The following is a 20,846-nucleotide window of genomic DNA, read 5'->3' on the forward strand; positions in this document are numbered from 1 at the left end:
GCCTGGTTATGAAATATGACCCTCAAAATATGAATGGAAATTGGAAAAACTTCTAAAAGAACGTTTTTGTTAATACAATCAGTGGCTTTTTTTTTTTTTAGTAAAGATATAAAAGTAATATGGGAATGCTGTAAAAATTTAAAGTAATATGGATAAAAAGCAACGTTCCCTTCACCTTGTTTGTTTGTATCCCCACCCACTTCTACATTCATGCCGTAGGAGTTCAAGGTCTTTTAGTTGCAGAAGACTCACTGATGCTAGTTTGCAGAAGCCAAAAAAGAGAAAACATTATTTAGTTGAAGGGTATTGGCTATCACCCGACAACTAAAGAATTATGGAATAATAAGTCCCAAAGAAAAATAAGGACTCAGCAGCTCCAGGGAATGTAGCAGTAAATGTTTGTAAGCCTTTTAAAAGTATTGCTTTTGATATGGCCTTAGTCTTATAACTTACAGTTTTGGTGCCACTTTAATACAAGTTTCAAATTTCTGGGAGAGAATTCTGGCCTACCTTGGGTCAGGTGTCTCTACCTGTGAGGCAGAACCAATGCAGGGTTGTGAAGTCTAAGGGTGAACACTGGAAGGCAGTCCTTCCTCCTGCATCCTCACATTTCTCTAATAAGGGAAGTTAAAAGCGTCGTCATTTACCTTCAAAAAGTGCCCGTGATACCAAATTGGTGGTTCTCTTTTCAGACTTCATAGTACCCTTACATATAGTTTTAGCAATTATAAGTAGAATCATACTGCACATTTGACCCTGTGGCTTGCTTTTGTCTTTCACAACATACTGTTTTCATTCAGTGAAAACTTTTTTTTTTTTTTAACAGCTACGTACGGTGTTCCTTTATTTTACATTGTAACATATTTTAACCATTTTTCTATTGATGGGTGTGGTTCTAGTTTTTCATCATTACTGACATTTTTTTTTTTTGGTAAACATCATTATGTATATATTGTGTCCATATTCTAGTTTAGATTAAACTTTAGAAATGGAATTGCTTGGTCAAAGGGTATAGAAATTTAAATCTTTACAACATACCACAAAATTACCTTCAGCAAGGCTGTAGTAGTTTGCACTTTTCTTTGGAGTGCAAGTGCACATTGCCATGTTACGTATTTTTCAGTTTTGTTTGTTTTTTGTTTGTTTGTTTTTAAAATATATTTTTATTGATTTTTTACAGAGAGGAAGAGATAGGGATAGAGAGTTAGAAACATCGATGAGAGAGAAACATCGATCAGCTGCCTCCTGCACACCCCCTACTGGGGATGTGCCCGCAACCAAGGTACATGCCCTTGACCAGAATCGAACCTGGGACCTATCAGTCCGCAGGCCGACGCTCTATCCACTGAGCCAAACCGGTTTCAGCAGTTTTGGTTTTTTTTAACTTTGGCAAATCAGATTGGTGAAAATTACATTGCTTTCATTTACATTTCTCTGATAACTGACAAGGTTTGTCAATCTTCGTATTTTTTGTCTATATGATTTTTTTTCTTCCATATGTCCATATAATTCTATTAATACCCCTTTAATTGGTGTTATTTCCCTTTTCTCATTGGGTGATTTTTGTGGGTACTAAATCTATACCTATTGATAGGTAACATACTCATGACAATGGTGATATGTGTGTTGAGCATAGGCTATTGCTGAGCTGCTTATATTCTTTCCAAGTTTTACACTTGCTTAATTAGGTTGCATTTAGTGTCATGTGAATAGGGCCAATAAAAGACTTGTAGACTGATTTCAGTGCTAGTTTCTGTTGATTCCTATTTTGCACCTATTTTAACTTTAATTTGGTATCTTTCACCATGTTCAGGTTTTAAACATATATAAAATAATACCTGATAGTCTCTTACTTTGTTGCTTCTAAGTTTTATAATTACACAGACTTCCCTGGTCAAACTTCTATGTGTTTTATTTTTAATCCAAGGGAATTTCATCTTCTGAATGTCAAGGGGTAGGGATCAAACTTGGTTTCTAGTTCCAATTACCATTTGAATATTGCAAACTTATTATACTTAATATACTAATATCCTGAAAGTACGCATACCCTGTTTTATTTTGTTTTCAGGTGATACCTGTTTGGCTCAGTACTCTATTCCCTCATCCATTTCTGTGTCAATACTGTACTCTTGTTTAAAAAAAAAAAAAAAAATATATATATATATATATATATATATATATATATATATATATATTCAGAGAGGAAGGGAGATGGGGAGAGAGATAGAAACATCAATGATGAGACAGAATCATTGATCAGCTGCCTCCTGCACTCCCCACACTGGGGACTGAGCCCACAACCTGGCCGAGAATTGAACCGTGACCTGGTTCATAGGTTGATGCTTAACCCTTTGCACTCACTTGCTTTTTTCTCGATTCCTTTATTCTACTCGGGATTTAATTTTTTAAATACCCCAGATTTTACAAAGCGCGGCAGTAGAATAAAAAACTGGAGTTTCTTTTCATACAAACTTATTTATTTGGATTTTTTTATATTTCAAATTATTGATACATTCAATACAATTCGACATACGAGCTGCTACCGATGCTAACCGTGTCGAGTCACACTCGACATCCGAGTGCAAAAGGTTAACCACTAAGCCATGCTGGTTGAGCTATTCCTAATATCTTATGTCAGAAATATTTTATAGGATTTGAACTTTAAAGGAGTAGTGAAAGAAGTTGCCGATCTACAATCTGATGAAATAATGTCTTATATTATACTAGAGGCCCGGTGCACGAATTTGTGAACGGGTGAGGTCCCTCTGCCTGGCCAGCGATCATGGCTGATCTGGGTCATCTCACCCAGTCCTGATTGGGGCCGATGGGCCTGGCCAGCCGGGGAGGGACTGCAGGAGGGCTCCAGGGCGTATCCAGCCTTCTCACCCAGTCCCGATTGGTCGGACCCAAGCAGCAAGCTAACCTACCGGTCTGATCGTCTGCCCCCTGGTGGTCAGTGTGTGTCATAGTGACTGGTCGAGTGGTCAACTGAATGGTTGACCGATTGGTTGGACACTTAGCATACTACGCTTTTATTATCTTTATATATAAAAGCCTAAGCGACCATGATGACCGAACAACTGGTATGACCGATCGACCAGTTGCTATGACGCGCACTGACCACCAGGGGCCAGACGCTTAACACAAGAGCTGCCCCCTGGTGGTCATTGCACTCCCACAGCCAACCTCCCACGGCCCCTCCCCAACCTCCCGCAGTCCCTCCCCCTGGCCAGCCAACTTCCTGCAGCTCTTCCTCCTGGCCAGCCTGCCCCCTGATAGGCCTCAATCGCCAGCCAGGCCGAGGGACCCCACCTGTGCACGAATTCGTGCACTGGGCCTCTATTATAGGATATTTATCAAAACAAGTAAGGATGAAAATTACTGAAACTCATTGAAAAAAAGATAAAAATTAAAATACTGTATATATACTACCATTTTAATATAGAAAAGCAGAGAGAAGAGCAGGCCCCTTCAAGTTTCCACTGACTTTCTAGTATAGACTGTCTAGTTTATTCAACCAGACTTGTGTGATAGATGTTTATTTGTGTCTAGTCCTTTTCCCTTACAGATAAAACCACAGTGAATAACCACATGCATATCATTTTTGCATATTTGTATTTACACATAGGTATTTTTAAGATAAATTAGTAAGTCTTGGTCTTTTCCATTTAAATTAAAGTTGTTACAAATATTGACTGTTTAAAAGGACTTTCAGTAACTGCATTTGAAATAAAGGCTAGATATGTTGATTCTTCTTAAAGAGCCAACTTATTATACTTAGTAAAACCTTTATTCTGAAGTTACATTACACAACATCTCCATATGGTGTATCACTGATCTTTTACGTATACCATCACCTTTCCCATTTTCACCAGCGCCGTAGCCTTGTTAATGGTGTCCAGTTGTCTGTATATTGTAGTGTGGCTGTGGTACTCTGTCTCACTAGTTACTCATGTCATTGTTTTGATGTAACATCTCAAAATTGATATTCCTCCACAAATATTAGGTAATTTGAGTTAAGTTTATTTGACACTAGCCAATCAGTTCAGTCAGTGTCTTCAGTATAATGCTATGCTGCTTTATTTTTTCCTCTTTTTATCCTATAATTGGGATTCTACATTAATCCCTTATTTTGTCATATCCATTTTAAAGCTTCTAATATACACAAATTTTATCTGATTCCTTAAAACTGTGGTGATAATGTAGTTCCATTCAAACTTAGATTAAGAAACACAGGTATTCCTGGATTTTTATAACTCCTTTGGGATTGCCAGCCATAACTTTATTAGAACATTTCCCCTCATACTGGTTATAGTTATCCTTTCTGATATACTCAGTGTCGTTCTGACATTTATACTTAACGATTCTTTAAATGCAAGTAGTTGTTAGCCCATATTTCTACCTCTTAATATAGGTCCACAATATCTGAATGTCTCGAAACCAGATGTGTGTTGGAAGTCACTTTTTGTCTTAATTTTTAGAAATTGTGTGACTATGTTCATATTTATGTTCAAAGTGTTATGTAACTCCTGTTGGGTTTGTGGCAGCACCTGGTTATCAAGCTCATTTCTTGCGTGAATCATACACTAAATGAGTAATACACTAAATGGGAAAAGCTATATAAAGCCCACATTAGTCAAGTTCAGCTTTTGCTTCCATGTGAGTTCCTGAAAGCTTGAGTGTCTTTGAGCTTTTGAGGTTCTCAAATTATGGGTATGGAATCATGGATCTCTGTGTTCTTCCCTTTTAAGACCTATAATGTACTAGTATCTTTTCATTTTAATGATGTATAAATAAATGAGCTATTTTTTAAGTTAATATTGATAAGGACTTTTTGACTGATGATTATTTAATTCATATAACCATATTAAATTACTTTTGACTTCTCTTGTCTGTTATCTACAGAGCTGTGAAGATTTTGCCAGTAACCCTCTGTTAGTGACATTTTTCCTTTAATTCATAACTGAAGTCTGCTACTGAGTAACATTGGTTTCTATCTCTTTTCTAAAATGGAGTTGTTAATTGCCACATATTCAGAGAGAGATCAAAGAGAATAAAATACTTGCAAACCTTTAGTAAAGAATATAGCATCTTAAAGTGTCATTCATTCACTCGGGGGTCAGAGTTGTTAACAGACAATATAATACTATTTTTTCCCTCCAATGCAGGTGTTCTTTATACATTTCCCTACAGGGCTCCTCTGTGGAGAAATCCGAAAAGCTTATGTAGAATTTGTCAATGTCAGCAAATGTCCTCTTACTGGATTGAAGGTTGTTTCTAAACGTCCAGAGTTCTTTACTTTTGGTGGTAACACGACTGCTCTAACACCACTAAGTCCCTCAGCTTCTGAGAACTGTAGTGCTTACAAGACTGTGGTGACAGAGTCCACCTCTGTGTGTACAGCACTCACCTCGTCAGCGTCTTCTGTGGACTTTGGCATTGGCATCGGAAGTCAGCCAGAGGTGATTCCTGTTCCCCTTCCAGACACTGTTCTTCTCCCTGGAGCTTCAGTCCAGCTGCCACTGTGGTTACGTGGGCCAGATGAAGAAGGTGTCCATGAAATTAACTTTCTGTTTTACTATGAAAGTGTTAAAAAGCTGCCTAAAATACGGTGAGCATTAGGAAACTTCTGATTTAACCTCTTCGTTTAATATATGTGTACAAATTCAAATAAACATTTTGATATTTGCTAGCATGTCAATTTTTTATGAAGTACTCCCTTCCAACTTCTACATGATGTTTATATCTGAGGCTGTTCCTAATATAGCGAGCTATAAGTTCTAAGTGGCCGAAAGTAGAAAAAATTAAGCTACATTAATCTTTTAAAAGATATTTTTATTGATTCAGGGAAGAAGAGCGAGAGAGAAAAAAACATCAGTGATGAGAGAGAATCATTGGTCAGCTGCCTCCTGCATGCCCCCTATCGAGAAAGAGCCCTCAACCCAGGCATGTGCCCTGACCAGGAATCGAACCGTGACCTAGTTCATAGGTCAGTGCTCAACCACTGAGCAATACCAGCCAGGCTAGTTTAATCTTTTTAGTGGCGTCACTATTTATAAACTTTATGATTCTTTTTTTTTTTAAATATATTTTATTGATTTTTTTTACAGAGAGGAAGGGAGAGGGATAGAGAGTTAGAAACATCGATGAGAGAGAAACATCGATCAGCTGCCTCCTGCACATTCCGCACTGGCTATGTGCCCGCAACCAAGGTACATGCCCTTGACTGGAATCGAACCTGGGACCCTTGAGTCTGCAGGCCAACGCTCTATCCACTGAGCCAAACCGGTTAGGGCTAAACTTTATGATTCTTTAATAAAACTGATTTTTTTGTCCAGAGTTATCACATAATAATGAAGTTCACAAGTATCATTTGTATATGAAGACAACATGCCTGCAGTCATTCTGTTTTATTATTTTAACTTTAACTTCTTTTTCCCTTGTGCCCTCTCCTGCCCCACGAGAATGTATAAAAAAAAGTATGTATGTGCTTGACAGATGATTGGGGTGGTGTTTTAATGGAGCTCACTGAAGAAATCAAACCTGTCTCTGACAAGGACTGTGACCTATCCTATTACACAGCAGAATATTTTCTTTGTGTTAATGCATTGTCATTTTTATAAAATTAACTAGGAGTGATTGTGCTACATTTATCTTATTTAATGGAGTATTTAAAATACGACCCTGAGGAGAAATGACGCAGTATTTGTAAGCATAAGAACATTTCAAATCCTCATTCAGTGCTAATTCTCAAGAAGATGCTGGAGAATACTCTGGCCAAGACAACAGGGAAGGCCTTAGGGAATGGAGTAGAGATGAAATGAGCTTCCAAGGAAAGTGAAGACTTCAGAATTTGCATATCAAGGGGGATAGGCAAGAGTGTAGTGGGTTTCCCAGGACTGTATATATGAAGAGTTACGAGATTTACAACCTGAACCAGTTAGTTTGGCCACAGTGTAAAACATAAAGGAGCAAGTAAAGGGAACTAAATACAGCCTGAAATGTAAAGCTTTATTGTGGAGGGCTTTGAGTGACAGGTGAAAGGTTGGAGTTGACTTGGTGGGTAGTTTCTTTGGAACTGCTGTCACAGAAGAGGCATGGTCAGGACATGACTACATGAAGATTGTTTTCCTAAGTCAGAGAGACTAATAGTACCCTCCAAATGAGAATTGATTGAACTTAAGGCCAACTAGGTAATTTTACTTCATTATATATATATATTTTTAAAATAAATGATTCTGAAAGTGATGAGGTTTTAAAAGCTTTATTTGGAATTAGAGAATCATACACAGAGGAAGAGGCTTTTAGATTAAATTTGCAGTTTTTTGTTTCTTCAGTCACAGGATATTAAGACACACAGCAGTTATTTGCACCAGCCGATCTCTGAACGTACGTGCCACTGTCTGCAGAAGTAATTCTCTTGAAGATGAGGAGGGCAGAGGAGGCAATATGCTAGTCTTTGTGGATGTGGAAAATATCAATACTGTAAGTTGGTTTAAAACTAAATTTTGTTTTTAACTCTATTTGAAGTATTTCCTTTGTTTTTAGTAATGGATATTTTTCCGTTCACAAGAACAGAGTATGAAAACATACTAATTCTCCATTAGCTTTATAATTTTAAGTCTCCAAATAAAAAGATCTGGTGGCATAAATATGGTACATTTGCACATGATAATTTAGCCTCATATGCTAGTAATTCAACCCAAAAGAGATCTCACCATTGAGAATCTCTTTTGTAATTAAATTTATAAAGCTCTGTTAGGATTTCACATTCAGTATTAATTTGATAAACCTTCACATACTTTTCTGACAGTACAATTTCCAAAGCTTTTTAAACATTTTACCATTCCTGTTTATGTACTCAAAATATAAAAATAAATATTCTTAAAAAGGAATGCAATCTCATAATTAAAATAGGATCTGAGCTTTAGAGTGGTTCGATTCAAATACTTATTAAAATATTATTAATTCTATAATGTAATTTGCTTTTAGCTTCATAAATTTGTAAGGGCACTTATTTTTAGGATATTTAGGGTTAATGCACTAATACTTGGATGACCCCCCCCACGACCCCCCCCCCCAAAAAATTGAAAGAGTAAGAAAATTTTAATGTTCATATTGGCTCTTATTCAGGAGAATAAAAACATATGTGGTTTAAATAACTTTATATTGGGATTCTGTTTTGTAAGTTGTGTTTTTTCTCATATAATTTTATTTTTATTTATTTTTTAAATTCTTTATTGTTGAAAGTTTTACATATGTCTCCTTTTTCCTATTGACCTCTCCCCGTTCGCTCCCGCCCTCCAGCACATACCCCCCTATTGTCTGTGTCCATTGGTCATGCTTATTGTTTTGTAGAGTTTTTTGTTTGTTTTTTTGCCTTAATGGGAATGGGTTATATCAGAGCGATCAGAAGAAATGAAATAATGATATAATTTTGATTAAAAATTGAGAACAAATAATTCTCAATCTATTAAACACTACCAGTAACTCATTATGAATACTTTTAGTGTTTTTAAAATTTGCCACTAGGAATACATTATAAACATTTCTTAGATGCAATGTTGGTTTGTCTTTTTAAGAATGTTAAAGGAATTTAAATAACAAACTTTCTGAAATGTGTATCGTTAATTTATTTTAAAATAAAATTTCCATATAATGTTAATCGATGTTGACTTTGGTATCAGTGTTTGAATATTATTTTCATTAGAATACGTTAGCGTTCTTTAATCCTGAATGATTGTGTTATTTCTTTTTGATAGAGTGAAGCAGGTGTTAAGGAATTCCATATAGTACAAGTATCAAGTTGTAGCAAACACTGGAAGTTACAGAAATCTGTAAATCTCTCTGAAAACAAAGGTTTGTGCTTTTTTCCCTCTTCATAGTAAATTCTGACATATCTTCATTGCTTGACTTTTTTTTCCTCTAGAATAGTACCATAATATGGTACCTTCCTTAAAACTGATTTTATTAAGCATTAAATTGTGCCTTCATTAGTTTACGTAACTATAAATCAAATTACTTTTTTAATTGATTCTTTTCCATCTTCCATCTTTTTATCCTCTTCAAGATCTATTTGCATTATTTTTTATTCACTTGTAAAATTGGTACCTGAATACACAATCACTGTCAAAATTTCAAACAGTTCAGAAACTTATAGACTAGAATATGGAAGTTTCCTTTGCCATCAGAAGGCTGGATTTTCTGAATATAACCATGCTTATGTACTCCCTGGCTCTTCTGTGTATTTCCATACCTATATAACATCGAAAAAAAAGAATATTCATACTTGTGATATATACTGACAAATTGTTTTCCAGAATATTTCTATCAGTTTATCATCCTGCCAGTAACAAGAGTGGAGTGAGGCTGGAAAAATGATATTTGCTCCTTCTGGAAATGAATTGTATGATACATATTCAAAAAATATAAAAAATGTTTAAACCCTTAGCCTCAGGGTCATCCTTGTTTTGGGCATTTATATAAAGGAATTAACTTAAAATAAGGTAAACCCATATAGGTCAGAGCAGTTTATTGCAAGATTTATGCTCACTAGGGAAAAATTCAGTGTAGCTGTAATATAAATTAAGCTGCAACCAAAACTATTGTGGTATTTAAAATATATTAGCATTTTAGAGGTGTTTGCAATGGTGAAAAAATATATTCTCGCAAATTATGTGCATATAACAATATTGGTATAAATCATGCATATTATGAAGAAACTAGAGGCCCGATGCACGAAATTCGTGCAAGGGGCTCTGTCCTTGCAGTCGTGGTGGCTGCCTTGGCCCTCACAGCTCCAGCTTAGTCCGTAAGGTCGTTCGGCCGTCTGGTCTAATTAGCATATTGCACTTTTATTATTATAAACTAGCGTTCCTGTTGCAGGAAAAATCCTGCAATAGGGTTTCCTGCTGCACTCTACCCCACCCTGCCTGCTCTCCTCCCTTGTCCCCCGCCCCGCGATCTCCGCCAGCCCGCTCTCCTTCCTTCTTCCCTGGCCCCGCCTCCGCTCCTCCCTTCTCCCCCGGCCCGCCTTCTCTGCCAACCCGCCTGCTGTTCCCTTCTCCCCCGGCCCCGCCTCCGCTCTTCCCTTCTCCCCCGGCCCCGCCTCTGCTCCTCCCTTCCCCCGCCCCGCCTTCTCTGTCAGCCCACTCTCCTTCCTTCTCCCCTGGCCCCGCCTCCGCTTTTCCCTTCTCCCCCGGCCCGCCTTCTCTGCCAGCCCGCCTGCTTTTCCCTTCTCCCCCGGCCCCGCCTCTGCTCCTCCCTTCTCCCCCACCCCGCCTTCTCCGCCAGCCCGCTCTCCTTCCTTCTCCCCCGGCCCCGCCTTCGCTCCTTCCTTCTCCCCTGGCCCCGCCTCCGCTCCTCCCTTCTCCCCTGGCCCCGGCCCCGCCCCTTCTCCCCCGGCCCCGCCTCCGCTCCTCCCTTCTCCTCCCCCCCGGCTTGCTTGCTTCTCTGCAGCTTTGCTCCCTTCTGCAGCTCTTGGCTTCTTTCTACGCTGTCGCGATATGCAAATTAGCCGCCATCTTTGTTGGGATAATTTGCATATTCGTCCTGATTGGTTGGCGGGCGTGGCTTGGCTGGCGGGCGTGGCTTGGGCATAGCGAAGGTGCGGTCAATTTGCATATTTGTCTATTATTAGATTAGATACTGAACGGAAATGAAGTATCGGTAGAGTGGTGGGATTTTAGACATCCTAGCCCACAAGTTCTAATCTTTCAAACTTTCTGTCTATATACACTGAGTGGCCAGATTATTATGATCTCTGAACACATAATAATCTGGCCACTCAGTGTATATATAGACAGACAAACATATGAACATGTCTTTCAAGAAAATTTAATTTTATCCTTTTAAAGAGCTGAGTGAGATTTAGTTTATTGAGATGATAGCAAAGACATTTTTCCTTAAACATCCTATGTAATAAAAGCCCAGTGACCAAAACGGTAGAACGACCAGAGACCAGAACGACCATGGCCCCTCGCTCCAGCTGGTCCTGCCCCCCAGGGAGCGGTTAGGGGTGATCAGGCTGGCAGGCAGAGGTGGTTAGGGGCAATCGTGCAGGAAGGCGAGTGGTTAGAGGCTATCAGGCAGGCAGGTAGGTAGAGGTGGTTAGGGGCAATCAGGCAGGCAGGCAGAGGCAGTTAGGGGCATTCAGGCAGTCAGGCAGAGTGGTTAGGGGCGATTAGGCAGGCAGCCAGAGGTGGTTGGGGTGATCAGGCAGGCAGACGAGCAGTTAGGAGCCAGTGGTCCCAGATTGCGACTGCTGGCGGGCCTAAACCGGCAGTCGGACATCCCCCGAAAAGTCCTGGATTGTGAGAGGGTACAGGCTGGGCTGAGGGACACCCCCCATGCACGAATTTTGTGCACTGGGCCTCTAGTCTATATATATAAAAGCCTAAGTGACCGAACGACCGGTTGACTGGTTGCTATGACGCGTACTGACCACCAGGGGGCAGACACTCGGCGCAGGAGCTCCTCCCTGGTGGTCATTGTGCTCCCACAGCCAATTTCCCATGGCTGGCCAACCTCCTGTGGTCTCTCCCCCTGGCCAACCCACCTCCCGTGGTCCCTCCCCTGCTCCCGCCCCCCCCCCCCCCAGCTGGCTGGCCCCAATGGCCCCGATTGGAACCTCCCATGGCCCCTCCCCCTGCCAACCTTCTGCGGCTCCCATTGGCCCCAATCGCCGACCAGGCCGAGGGACCCCACCCATGCACAAAGTCATGTACTGGGCCTCTAGTTATTTATAATTATGAATTATTTTCCAATTTGACTGAGGAAATCTGAATAATGAATTGCTTTTCGCATGTCATAAACTGAGAACGATCTTTGAAATTTTCTATTCTTCCTAGATGCCAAACTTGGCAGTAGGGAAAAAGGAAAGTTTTGCTTCAAGGCAATACGATGTAAGGAAAAAGAAGGTAAATCATTTTACTTTAACCGTTCTTTGTGGTCATTTTATATTTCGTGCCAGTGATATGATTAGGTTTTTCCCCTCTATTTTTCAGATGCCACACAGTCCTCAGAAAAATACACCTTTGCAGATATCATCTTTGGAAATGAACAGGTATGCAAATAAACACAGAGGCATTTGATTTTTTTTTTATAATTTTCTTTTTTTATTATCTGAAGTTTTACATAGTAGCATTTGATTTTAAAATTCACAGTTCTCCAAAAAAAATAAGAAGAATAAGAATAATGACAATAAAAGTCACAGTTTTGGAACATCTGCCTCTTTTGGCAAAACTATTGCTTTAGTAATCCCCGCATTCTTTGGTGGATGAACTTGTCAACTTTGTTGGGTTTTACAACTTGACTTCATGTCCCAAAACAGACCAAAAATGCTATAAGGGTTATACCATTTTAATCAATTACTTAAAATTAACTTTCTTTTAAGAGTATCATGAAATAAGTATAGTTCTTGGGGCTAAAAAAAAAAAGAAATAGGATTATATGAAGGAACCTGTCTACTAGAGAAAGTGGTCACAGTGGAACATATAGATGATAATCCTCCGGATTTTGGTTACCATATGGTTCTGAGACCCAAGTAATGAACTCTTATAATTTTAAATGTATTACTGTCTAAAGCAGTGATACTCCCAACTTCATTATTTGTAAGAATTCCCTAGAGTAGTAGTTTTCAAACTTTCAAAATGTGCATATGAGTCACCTGGGGATGTAAAATGCAGATTCTGATGTAGCAGGACTGGAGTGAGCCTGAGAATATATTATTACTAGAGGCCCGGTGCATGAAATTCATGCACTCGGGGGTGGGGGGAGGGGGGTCCCTTAGCCCAGCCTGTGCCCTCTCACAGTCCAGGAGCCCTCAGGGGATGTCTGACTGACGTCTTAGGGAGCGGGCCTAAGCCAGCAGTCGAACATCCTTAGCAAGCGCTGCCACGGAGGCAGGAGAGGCTCCTGCCACCACCACTGCGCTCGCCAGCCGTGACCCCAGCTTCTGGCTGAGCAGCACGCCCCCTGTGGCAGCACACTGCACTGAGCGTTTGCCCCCTGGTGGTCAGTGTGCATCATAGCGACCAGTTGTTCTGCCGTTCGGTCGATTTGCATATTAGCCTTTTATTATATATTATTATACTGGAAGCCTGGTGCACAAAATTCATCCACTCGCAGTGGGGGGGATGGTGGTGGGGAGGGTCCCCTCAGCCCGGCCTGCGCCCTCTCGCAGTCTGGGATCCCTTGGGGGGAGCGGGCCTAAGCCGGCAGTCGGACATCCTTAGTGCTGCCATGGAGGCGGGAAAGGTTCCCGCCACTGCCAGTGAGCTCACCAGCCGTGAGCCCAGCTTCTGGCTGAGCAGCGCTACCCCCTGTGGGAGTGCACTGACCACCAGGGGGCAGCTCCTATGTTGAGTGTCTGCCCCCTGGTGATCAGTGTGCATCATAGTGACAGGACGTTCCACTGTTCAGTCGATTTGCATATTAGCCTTTTATTTTATAGGAAGCTGCCAGGTGATCTTGAGGTTATCAGTCTGCAGACCCTATTTTTGACTTAGAGAATTTTGTGAAAATGAGAGCTTTGCCTTTCTACCTCTAAAGCTCCTTTTCTTTATGTCTTGGGTGGAGATTGGGAATATGCATTTTCAACCAGCCCTGCAGATAATCTGAAGAGGTGATCTGGGGATCTGCTTCTAAAAAATTCTGGACCAAGGATGTAAAATTCTATGTTGTGTGCTGTTATTGGCATTATTTCTTCCTTGTGTTTTTTCCCTTGATAATTCCAAACATCCTTTTACTTTTTGTATTTCTCTTATCATTTGCCTTCATCTGACTTACTCTTTGTAACTGTCTTTTGACATTTTGAGGAAACAGGTATTTAGAAATAGCTCAGAGCACCAAAACCCCAATAATTCTAAAACAAGTATGACTTTTGGAGCTACTGTGCTTCCCAAATGGTTGAATTTAGCTTTCAGGACTTCATTTGCTTTGTTTGGTTCATTTTTAAATTTAAAATACCTAGAAACATCACCAGGCCTCTTGAATTATATTCAGGTTGTAATTGTTATTGTATTGTTACTGCATAGTTTTGTATGGGAACATTGAAGACAGAAACAAAGGCATTTCCCCTTATGATGAATCTGGTTGAGTAGAACTTACCAAGCATTGCAGATCAATGAGAAAACTATGGGACAGTAGTTTACCAGAAAAGTTCACTCCTAATGGGGACAATGTATATATTTATTAATAGTTATTAAATCTAAGGTTGGCATCTATATAATACAGCCTGTAATGCAGGAAATCTAAGAGATTTTACGATGAAACAATGTTCCATTAAGGGAAATCCTGCAGCGCTGAGTCCATTTAAAATTCTTTTCTCATATTCTCTCCCTTCAAGTATAAGAGCCAAATTAATACCAGAGTCACTTGCATTCTGGTTGGTGGGATGTTGCCTAGTGTTCTAAGTATTTGAATGAGAAATACTTTTAATATTTTAATAGTGAAAAAATTTACTTTCTTTTCAACAATTTATTTTTTAATCATTTTCTTAGAGCTACTCATTCATCATGGATACTTGAAAGATCAAACCTAATGTCACAGCAGTGTAGATTAATTATGTTGAAGTAACATCTTTTAAGATTCCAGGTAATTTGTACCAGATATTTTAGGTGTTTAAGTATTAGTGTGGCCTCTCTATAGTCAACACATTGACCTGAAATTATCAAATAAGCCTTTTGGGTATGTACAAGTTACAGAAATATAAATTTGGCAGGGTGTATTCAGTAGAAAACATTGATTAGACAAGTGATATTCTTTTAACAGATAATAAGTTCGGCAAGCCCGTGTGCAGATTTCTTTTATCGAAGTTTATCCTCTGAATTAAAAAAAGTCCAGCCGTCAGCGCATGCGGAAAAGCAGTCGATAGAGGACGCTGTGAGATTAATTCAGAAGTGCAGTGAGGTCGATTTGAATGTTGTCATATTGTGGAAGGTATGTGACGTGACGTTATTTCAGCCAGCCTTGCTTGTACATATTTGACTCTTGAGCTGAAGAACAAATGTAAACTGCTACCTATGTTTTTCCTGCTTCAATATTCCAGTTTCAGTATTAAGGTTGTTTTATAACTTTTTAGTAGTTCCATAATGACTTTTTTTGCCAAAAGGAAGAATTCAAATTCAGTCACTTTCCTCTGTATTATTGCTATTTCTAAGTGATGCTGAGAATACTGTACACATGATGAGCTTCATGGCAGCAGGTATTAAACTCTTTACTAATTAGTAAACTCTCCAAACTCTGAAAAAGGGGAAATAGCAGCATGAACCTCTTGGTACCCATTACTCATTTGTTGCTATTCATCTTTCATATATTCCATTTGCCTCTCTCCTTTGTTTTCTTTATTTTTACCTTTATTTTTTGCTGTATCATATTTTAAAATTTATTTTTATTTATTTTGGAGAGAGAGAGAAACATCAGTTTGTTGTTCTATTTATTGATGCATTCATTGATATATTCTTGTATGTGCTCTGACTGGGGATTGAACCTGCAGCTTTGACATATTGGGATGACGCTCTAACCAACTGAGCTACCCAGCTGGCCAGGGCCTATAGCATTTTTTTTTATGACATAATATTTTATCTGAGAATGCTGCTGCATATACTTCCAGCAGATAGAGAGGAATATAATAAGCCTTTGCCTCTATATTGGTATTCCAGTAAGGAAAAGGAGCTTGTCTCATGACACTGTTCTTTTGTTCTAGTGCCTTAGGCACTCTAGAGCAAATTGGAACAGATTTCAGATGTGTCTCTGAAATGTCCAAGCCAGCTGTGTTATATTGAGGCAGACAGATTTCGACAAATACTTCATAGATTCAGTGAATAAAAAAAAGTAGAAATGCTGACACAGCCGTGAGTGTTAGTAATTGGTAGGTAGTAGCCATAATATTTCTGCCTTCCATTAAATACTGCGTTGGTTACTTTTTTTTTTTTTAGAAACAAAGCCGAGTTTATTTGTTCATTTCTTGGATTTGAAATACTCCTCGGTGACATCCTTGGCCTGAGACTCTTTGCCCTAGTCCGTAACCACCACTCAACTGCAGCCAACCGCTTCTCCGGGGCTTTCCTCTGTGGGTTTCACAGTGACTGATGTATTCCCCTAGTTCCGCACGCTAGGCCATGGCGCTGAGGGCAGTCTTCAGCGCAGAGCAGCATTAGCCCCATTACCCTCCAGCAGCAATGCGCCCTCAGCCATGGAGGTGGGTTAGGGATGGAGCCAAGATTTGAACACACCCAACCCCCACCTCAGCCTAACTCCGCAGCAGCAGGGAAAGAGAATCCCTGAGTTGCTTTTCAGGTTCCTGCTCAGCAGGGTGACATTCTTATGCTTTGTGTCTTAGGCTTACGTGGTGGAAGACAGTAAGCAGCTTATTTTGGAAGGTCAGCATCATGTTGTTCTTCACACTGTAGGAAAAGAAGCCTATTCGTATCCGCAGAAACAGGTACTAACGGTTTGCTTTGGGGCTTTCCTGTAAACAAGGCGGGGGTGGGGGGGAGGTTGTATTTTGGATGCGGTCTGGCTTGTGCAAGCCTTTATGTTAGGATTTGAGTTGGTGGTTGGTTGAGAAGACTGATTAAAATTAGAAATGAACGTAAATTTCTTATAAAATTCATTAACCCCTTCTAAGAGTATTAAGATGCATTTGTGGTTCCTACGGTATACTCTATATTGAATCTAGAATTCATACTATATTAATATATATCTATATTAAGAACTGCTTTGCTCGAGAGAACAGTGTTCTCTAGATTTCCTCACTTGTAACAGGCCCACCCTGTTGTGGAATTCCAGGGGCATCTCTTAAAATGTACCGGACGCCCTCTGGAGTGGGGTAGCAGCTGGTAATAGTGTTTAATGTGTTTTCTTATTTCTCCTGAAATACTGTTTGGTCTTACCAAAAAGTTCTCATAGTATCTGTGAACAAAATTTAAGCACATTTAGTCCAGTAATTCAAATAGTTACTTTATATTGTGTTTATAAATAGATCTTAATTTTCAAGCTTTACATTAAAAAGGTAAACAGATGCTATACAACAGGATGAAGATAGCCTTACTACTAAGCCCTTTCACCAGATAAGAACCACAACTTTTGAAATTATTGTTATTATTATGAACCCCTTTTTACATATGAGGAAATTAAGTCTTAACCTATTAACTAGCTTATCTAAGATCATAGAGCTAATATGTGAAGTTGCTGGAATTCATGGCGACAGCCAGTCAATGATTCTCTCTCCTTGATGTTTCTATCTCTTTCTCCCTCTCCCTTCCCTCTCTGAAACTAATAAAAATATATTAAAAAACAACAACATTTAAGTACAGCATATAATAAATGGGAAATGAATAAATGATTCCATATCCTAGTTTCTTTATCCTAAATTATATTGCAAATGATTCCAACTGTTGGTTTAAATAACAGCAGAAATAGTGTCTGCTTTACTTTATTGGTTTTAACTTTGTATTCATTATACATTATAATAAGGCAGTGCTTTTATTGTCATGTATTTTTTCAGGAGCCACCGGAAATGGAACCATTAAAATTTTTCAGGCCAGAACACACTGCAGTTTCTTCGAGACCATCTGTAGAGCAGCTTTCTAGTCTCATTAAAACAAGTCTTCACTACCCAGAGTCACTTAACCACCCATTTCATCAAAAAAGGTTTGAGGGTTTTTTTGTTAAAATTTTTATACAACACATACACACTTGTTTAATTTGACAATGGCATTAACCCAAATGCTGAAGGAGAAATTTAGAATAATAGTTAATCTATAAGTATTGGTGTTAGTAATTTACCCTTGACTACAGTTCTCTGTGTTGCTGCTATGGTTAAAGATGGATATTGCCTCAGCCACCTCAGTTGCCAAAAGTATTCCTTTTAATGAGCAGGTTTATCATTAAGTCAGAAACAAGGAAAAAATATTATATAATTTTGTGTTTGTTTTAGAGACAGAAATTAAACCCAAGACATGAATGCAATATAGACACATCAAAACAGTTCAAGTTTCGACAGTATTAATTACTTAAGATTTACCAAGTGGTAAACTTCCAGAGGAAAATGAAGAGGGGGTGAAGTGCTGGGTTCCTAAGATGTGTGGGTGAAAGAATTGACAGGAGTGAATGAAGTGTAATAGGAAAGCAGGAATGTGCTGGGGCTGGCGAGCCGTGGCCCCATTCCCAGTGAAAGCGCACGTGGCATCGTGCCGAAGGTGTTCTGTTTCCTGAGAGACTGAGTGGGGAGGAGAACAGGGTTATGTGTTGGCAGTTCCAGGATTTATTTTTCCTCTGTTGGTCTTTTGTAGTTGAGATTATTTACTTTTGTTTTCATTTTGGGAAATAACCACCTAGAAATATTTTAGTGTTTTGTTTTTGTGTTTTTTTTTAAGATTAACTATAATACATTGAAATAAAAAATGGTTTTGTGGATGTGTATATTCTGATACTTAGGCATTGTATTACTATGTTTTACTTTATTCACATACACAATTTGTCTTAAGTGGTTTTGGGTCCCAGTTTTATTCCTTCTTAAATCTAGTTGTTTTTAAGGAGCTGCTTCTCTATAAGGTATTCTTAAGTGTTATTTACTCGAAAGTTGGTTTTTAAAAACACACAGCTAATTATTGTGTTTATTTTCTTCCATAGCCTGTGTTTAGTACCAGTCACCCTTTTACTCTCCAATTGTTCTAAGGCTGATGTTGATGTCATAGTTGATCTTCGGCATAAAACCACAAGGTAAAGGTTTATGTAGTGAAAGGTTTTTTTATAGTTTAAGGTTGATTTGAGAGCAATTTAATATTTTGAAATTCTGCAAATAGTTACTAACATGGATAAAGTTTACTCAGGCGTGTCCTGATTTCTTCTGTTTGGTGTTGCAGAAGTGCTAGCAAAGGGTCACGGAGGGTTATCTTAGCATAGGGTAGGGACAAAATGGAAAGCCTCCCCCAAGCAGGACATTAATTTGACCAGAGCTAAAAGTTTTATGGAAGTTTGTTGGTGAGAAGGAACTCTAAAATTGAAAACCAGCAAGATTGTGATAAAAGGTGTGTTTTTTTAAGTTTTATTTTCCTGATTATAAATAATACTTAAAAAAAATGCTGGTTCATACTCCCGCATCTGATATTCCAACAGCTGGTGCTTTTTGGAATTCAGAAATTTGTGGATTGTTAGAAAAGTAATGTGAAACATACACTCATTGTTGATCGGAAGCAACTCTCGGAAATCCAAACACATTCTGTTTATGATTATTTGTATTGTAATTAAGTAACTAATGAGTTATTGGTAGATACTGAGTTGCTTTCCATTTTTCAGTATTATAAACAGTTTCAATATTATAAGCATTCTTACATACACATGGGTTTTTATGTATGGTTAGCCAGGTGGTTAAAAGCTCCGGTTTGAAAACAGGTTCCATCATTTGCTAGCTGCTGTTTTGAGTGTTTAATAAATAGTTGGCTTCATAAAATTATTTCTAGAAATAAAATTGCTAGATAGAAGGGATGTGTTATTTGGGACTTTGGGGTTAACTTTATAAAGAAAAAACCCTTCAACTTACCCTTTCCCTCCTTCCTTAGTCCAGAATCATTGGAAATCCATGGATCATTTACATGGCTTGGACAAACACAGTATAAACTGCAGCTTAAAAGCGAGGAGATTCACAGTTTGCAGCTGAAAGCATGCTTTGTCCACACAGGTGTCTATAACCTTGGAACTCCTAGGGTATTTGCCAAGTTATCGGACCAAGTCACAGTGTTTGAAACAAGTCAGCAGAACTCCATGCCTGCCCTGATCATCATTAATAATGTGTGACAGCTTGTGAAGTTGTACTGAAATCCACAAGAATCAGATTATTTTACTGACTGACTTTTACAGCAGTATTTGAAATACCTAACTTGCTCTCGAGGTTGGTGTCGGATCACTGCAAAATACTTGTCAATTTGCTGATGATGTAAAGCACGTTGGACTGAGAAACTGATATTCTTCTTTTGTATTTCTTTAAACCTGGTAATAATTTACATGCTCATATTGCAGAACTTCAACATATCCATGCACCTTATTAAGCACCATCTTAAAAACCAGTGTCTAAGTCTGCTGTTACAACTTACTGATGGTATGCGAACATTAGACGATTTTGAGGAAGAAAAGGCCTCGTTGGCAGTACTCTCCTGTTAAGCCTTTAGTCAAACTCCAGCTTTACTGTGAAGTTCAATAGAGTATGAAATACAAACTTTCCTGTCTTGCTTCACACGGTTCTCTAAAATCAGTTCTGAACTTTGGTTACAAAGTCATGGTTCAGTACCTGGTGGTTCCCTATGGCTTATACATAACTTTGTAAAAAGAAATTTTTTTCTGATGCTTTGAATATAGTTTTGAAAGGAGTTTGACCTTTTTTTCCTCATTCATCTCAGCATAGTGTGCACTATTTCACAATATGAGATTTTTGTCATTTAAATTATATTCTTTATTATGTAACTTTAACATTTGAGTTGATCTGTTTAAAATATAAATCTCAGTTAATAAAAATAAGCTTTTCAAAAATGTATTATATTTATAACAAATGTACTGTAAATAGAATAAAGACACGCTATTCACTGTATAAATTTATTAGATGGTCTTTTTTTCTATTCTGAGGACCTAATCTTTATTTAAAATGAATGCCAACTCTATTATGATGGCAGGTACCAGACCAATTTCCTGAGAAAGCATTTTCTCATCTTTGGTTCTAAAGTGAAGCACAGTCTTTGTTCCTGCAGTCCTTGTGACCTTGTTAAACGTGGGCACATGAATCTCGTCTGCCAGAGTGTTGTGTCTGATGCCCAGTTACAAATGTGTAATCCTCTTCTTTCCGGGAGAAA

General features: G+C 38.8%; 1 protein-coding gene across 4 annotated transcripts in view; it reads left to right on the forward strand.

The window, feature by feature from the left end:
* TRAPPC8 (trafficking protein particle complex subunit 8) overlaps positions 1–20,604 on the forward strand; it is a 70,045-nt gene extending 49,441 nt beyond the window's left edge. For 3 of the 4 annotated variants that reach the window (XM_079784229.1, XM_079784230.1, XM_079784231.1), the window contains 10 exons: positions 5,169–5,611; positions 7,338–7,485; positions 8,763–8,859; positions 11,850–11,918; positions 12,006–12,064; positions 14,773–14,940; positions 16,343–16,444; positions 17,510–17,655; positions 18,637–18,726; positions 19,566–20,604. In XM_079784229.1, the coding sequence (XP_079640355.1) occupies positions 5,169–5,611; positions 7,338–7,485; positions 8,763–8,859; positions 11,850–11,918; positions 12,006–12,064; positions 14,773–14,940; positions 16,343–16,444; positions 17,510–17,655; positions 18,637–18,726; positions 19,566–19,800 (1,557 nt within the window). In that variant the 3' untranslated portion in view covers positions 19,801–20,604. The remainder of the gene's footprint in view (positions 1–5,168; positions 5,612–7,337; positions 7,486–8,762; positions 8,860–11,849; positions 11,919–12,005; positions 12,065–14,772; positions 14,941–16,342; positions 16,445–17,509; positions 17,656–18,636; positions 18,727–19,565) is intronic. The other variant, XM_079784232.1, reaches the window with a different exon arrangement.
* Positions 20,605–20,846: the final 242 nt, after the last annotated feature.

This window comes from Cnephaeus nilssonii, assembly GCF_951640355.1.
Source record: "Cnephaeus nilssonii genome assembly, chromosome: 11".
NCBI classification, from domain to species: Eukaryota; Metazoa; Chordata; class Mammalia; order Chiroptera; family Vespertilionidae; genus Cnephaeus; species Cnephaeus nilssonii.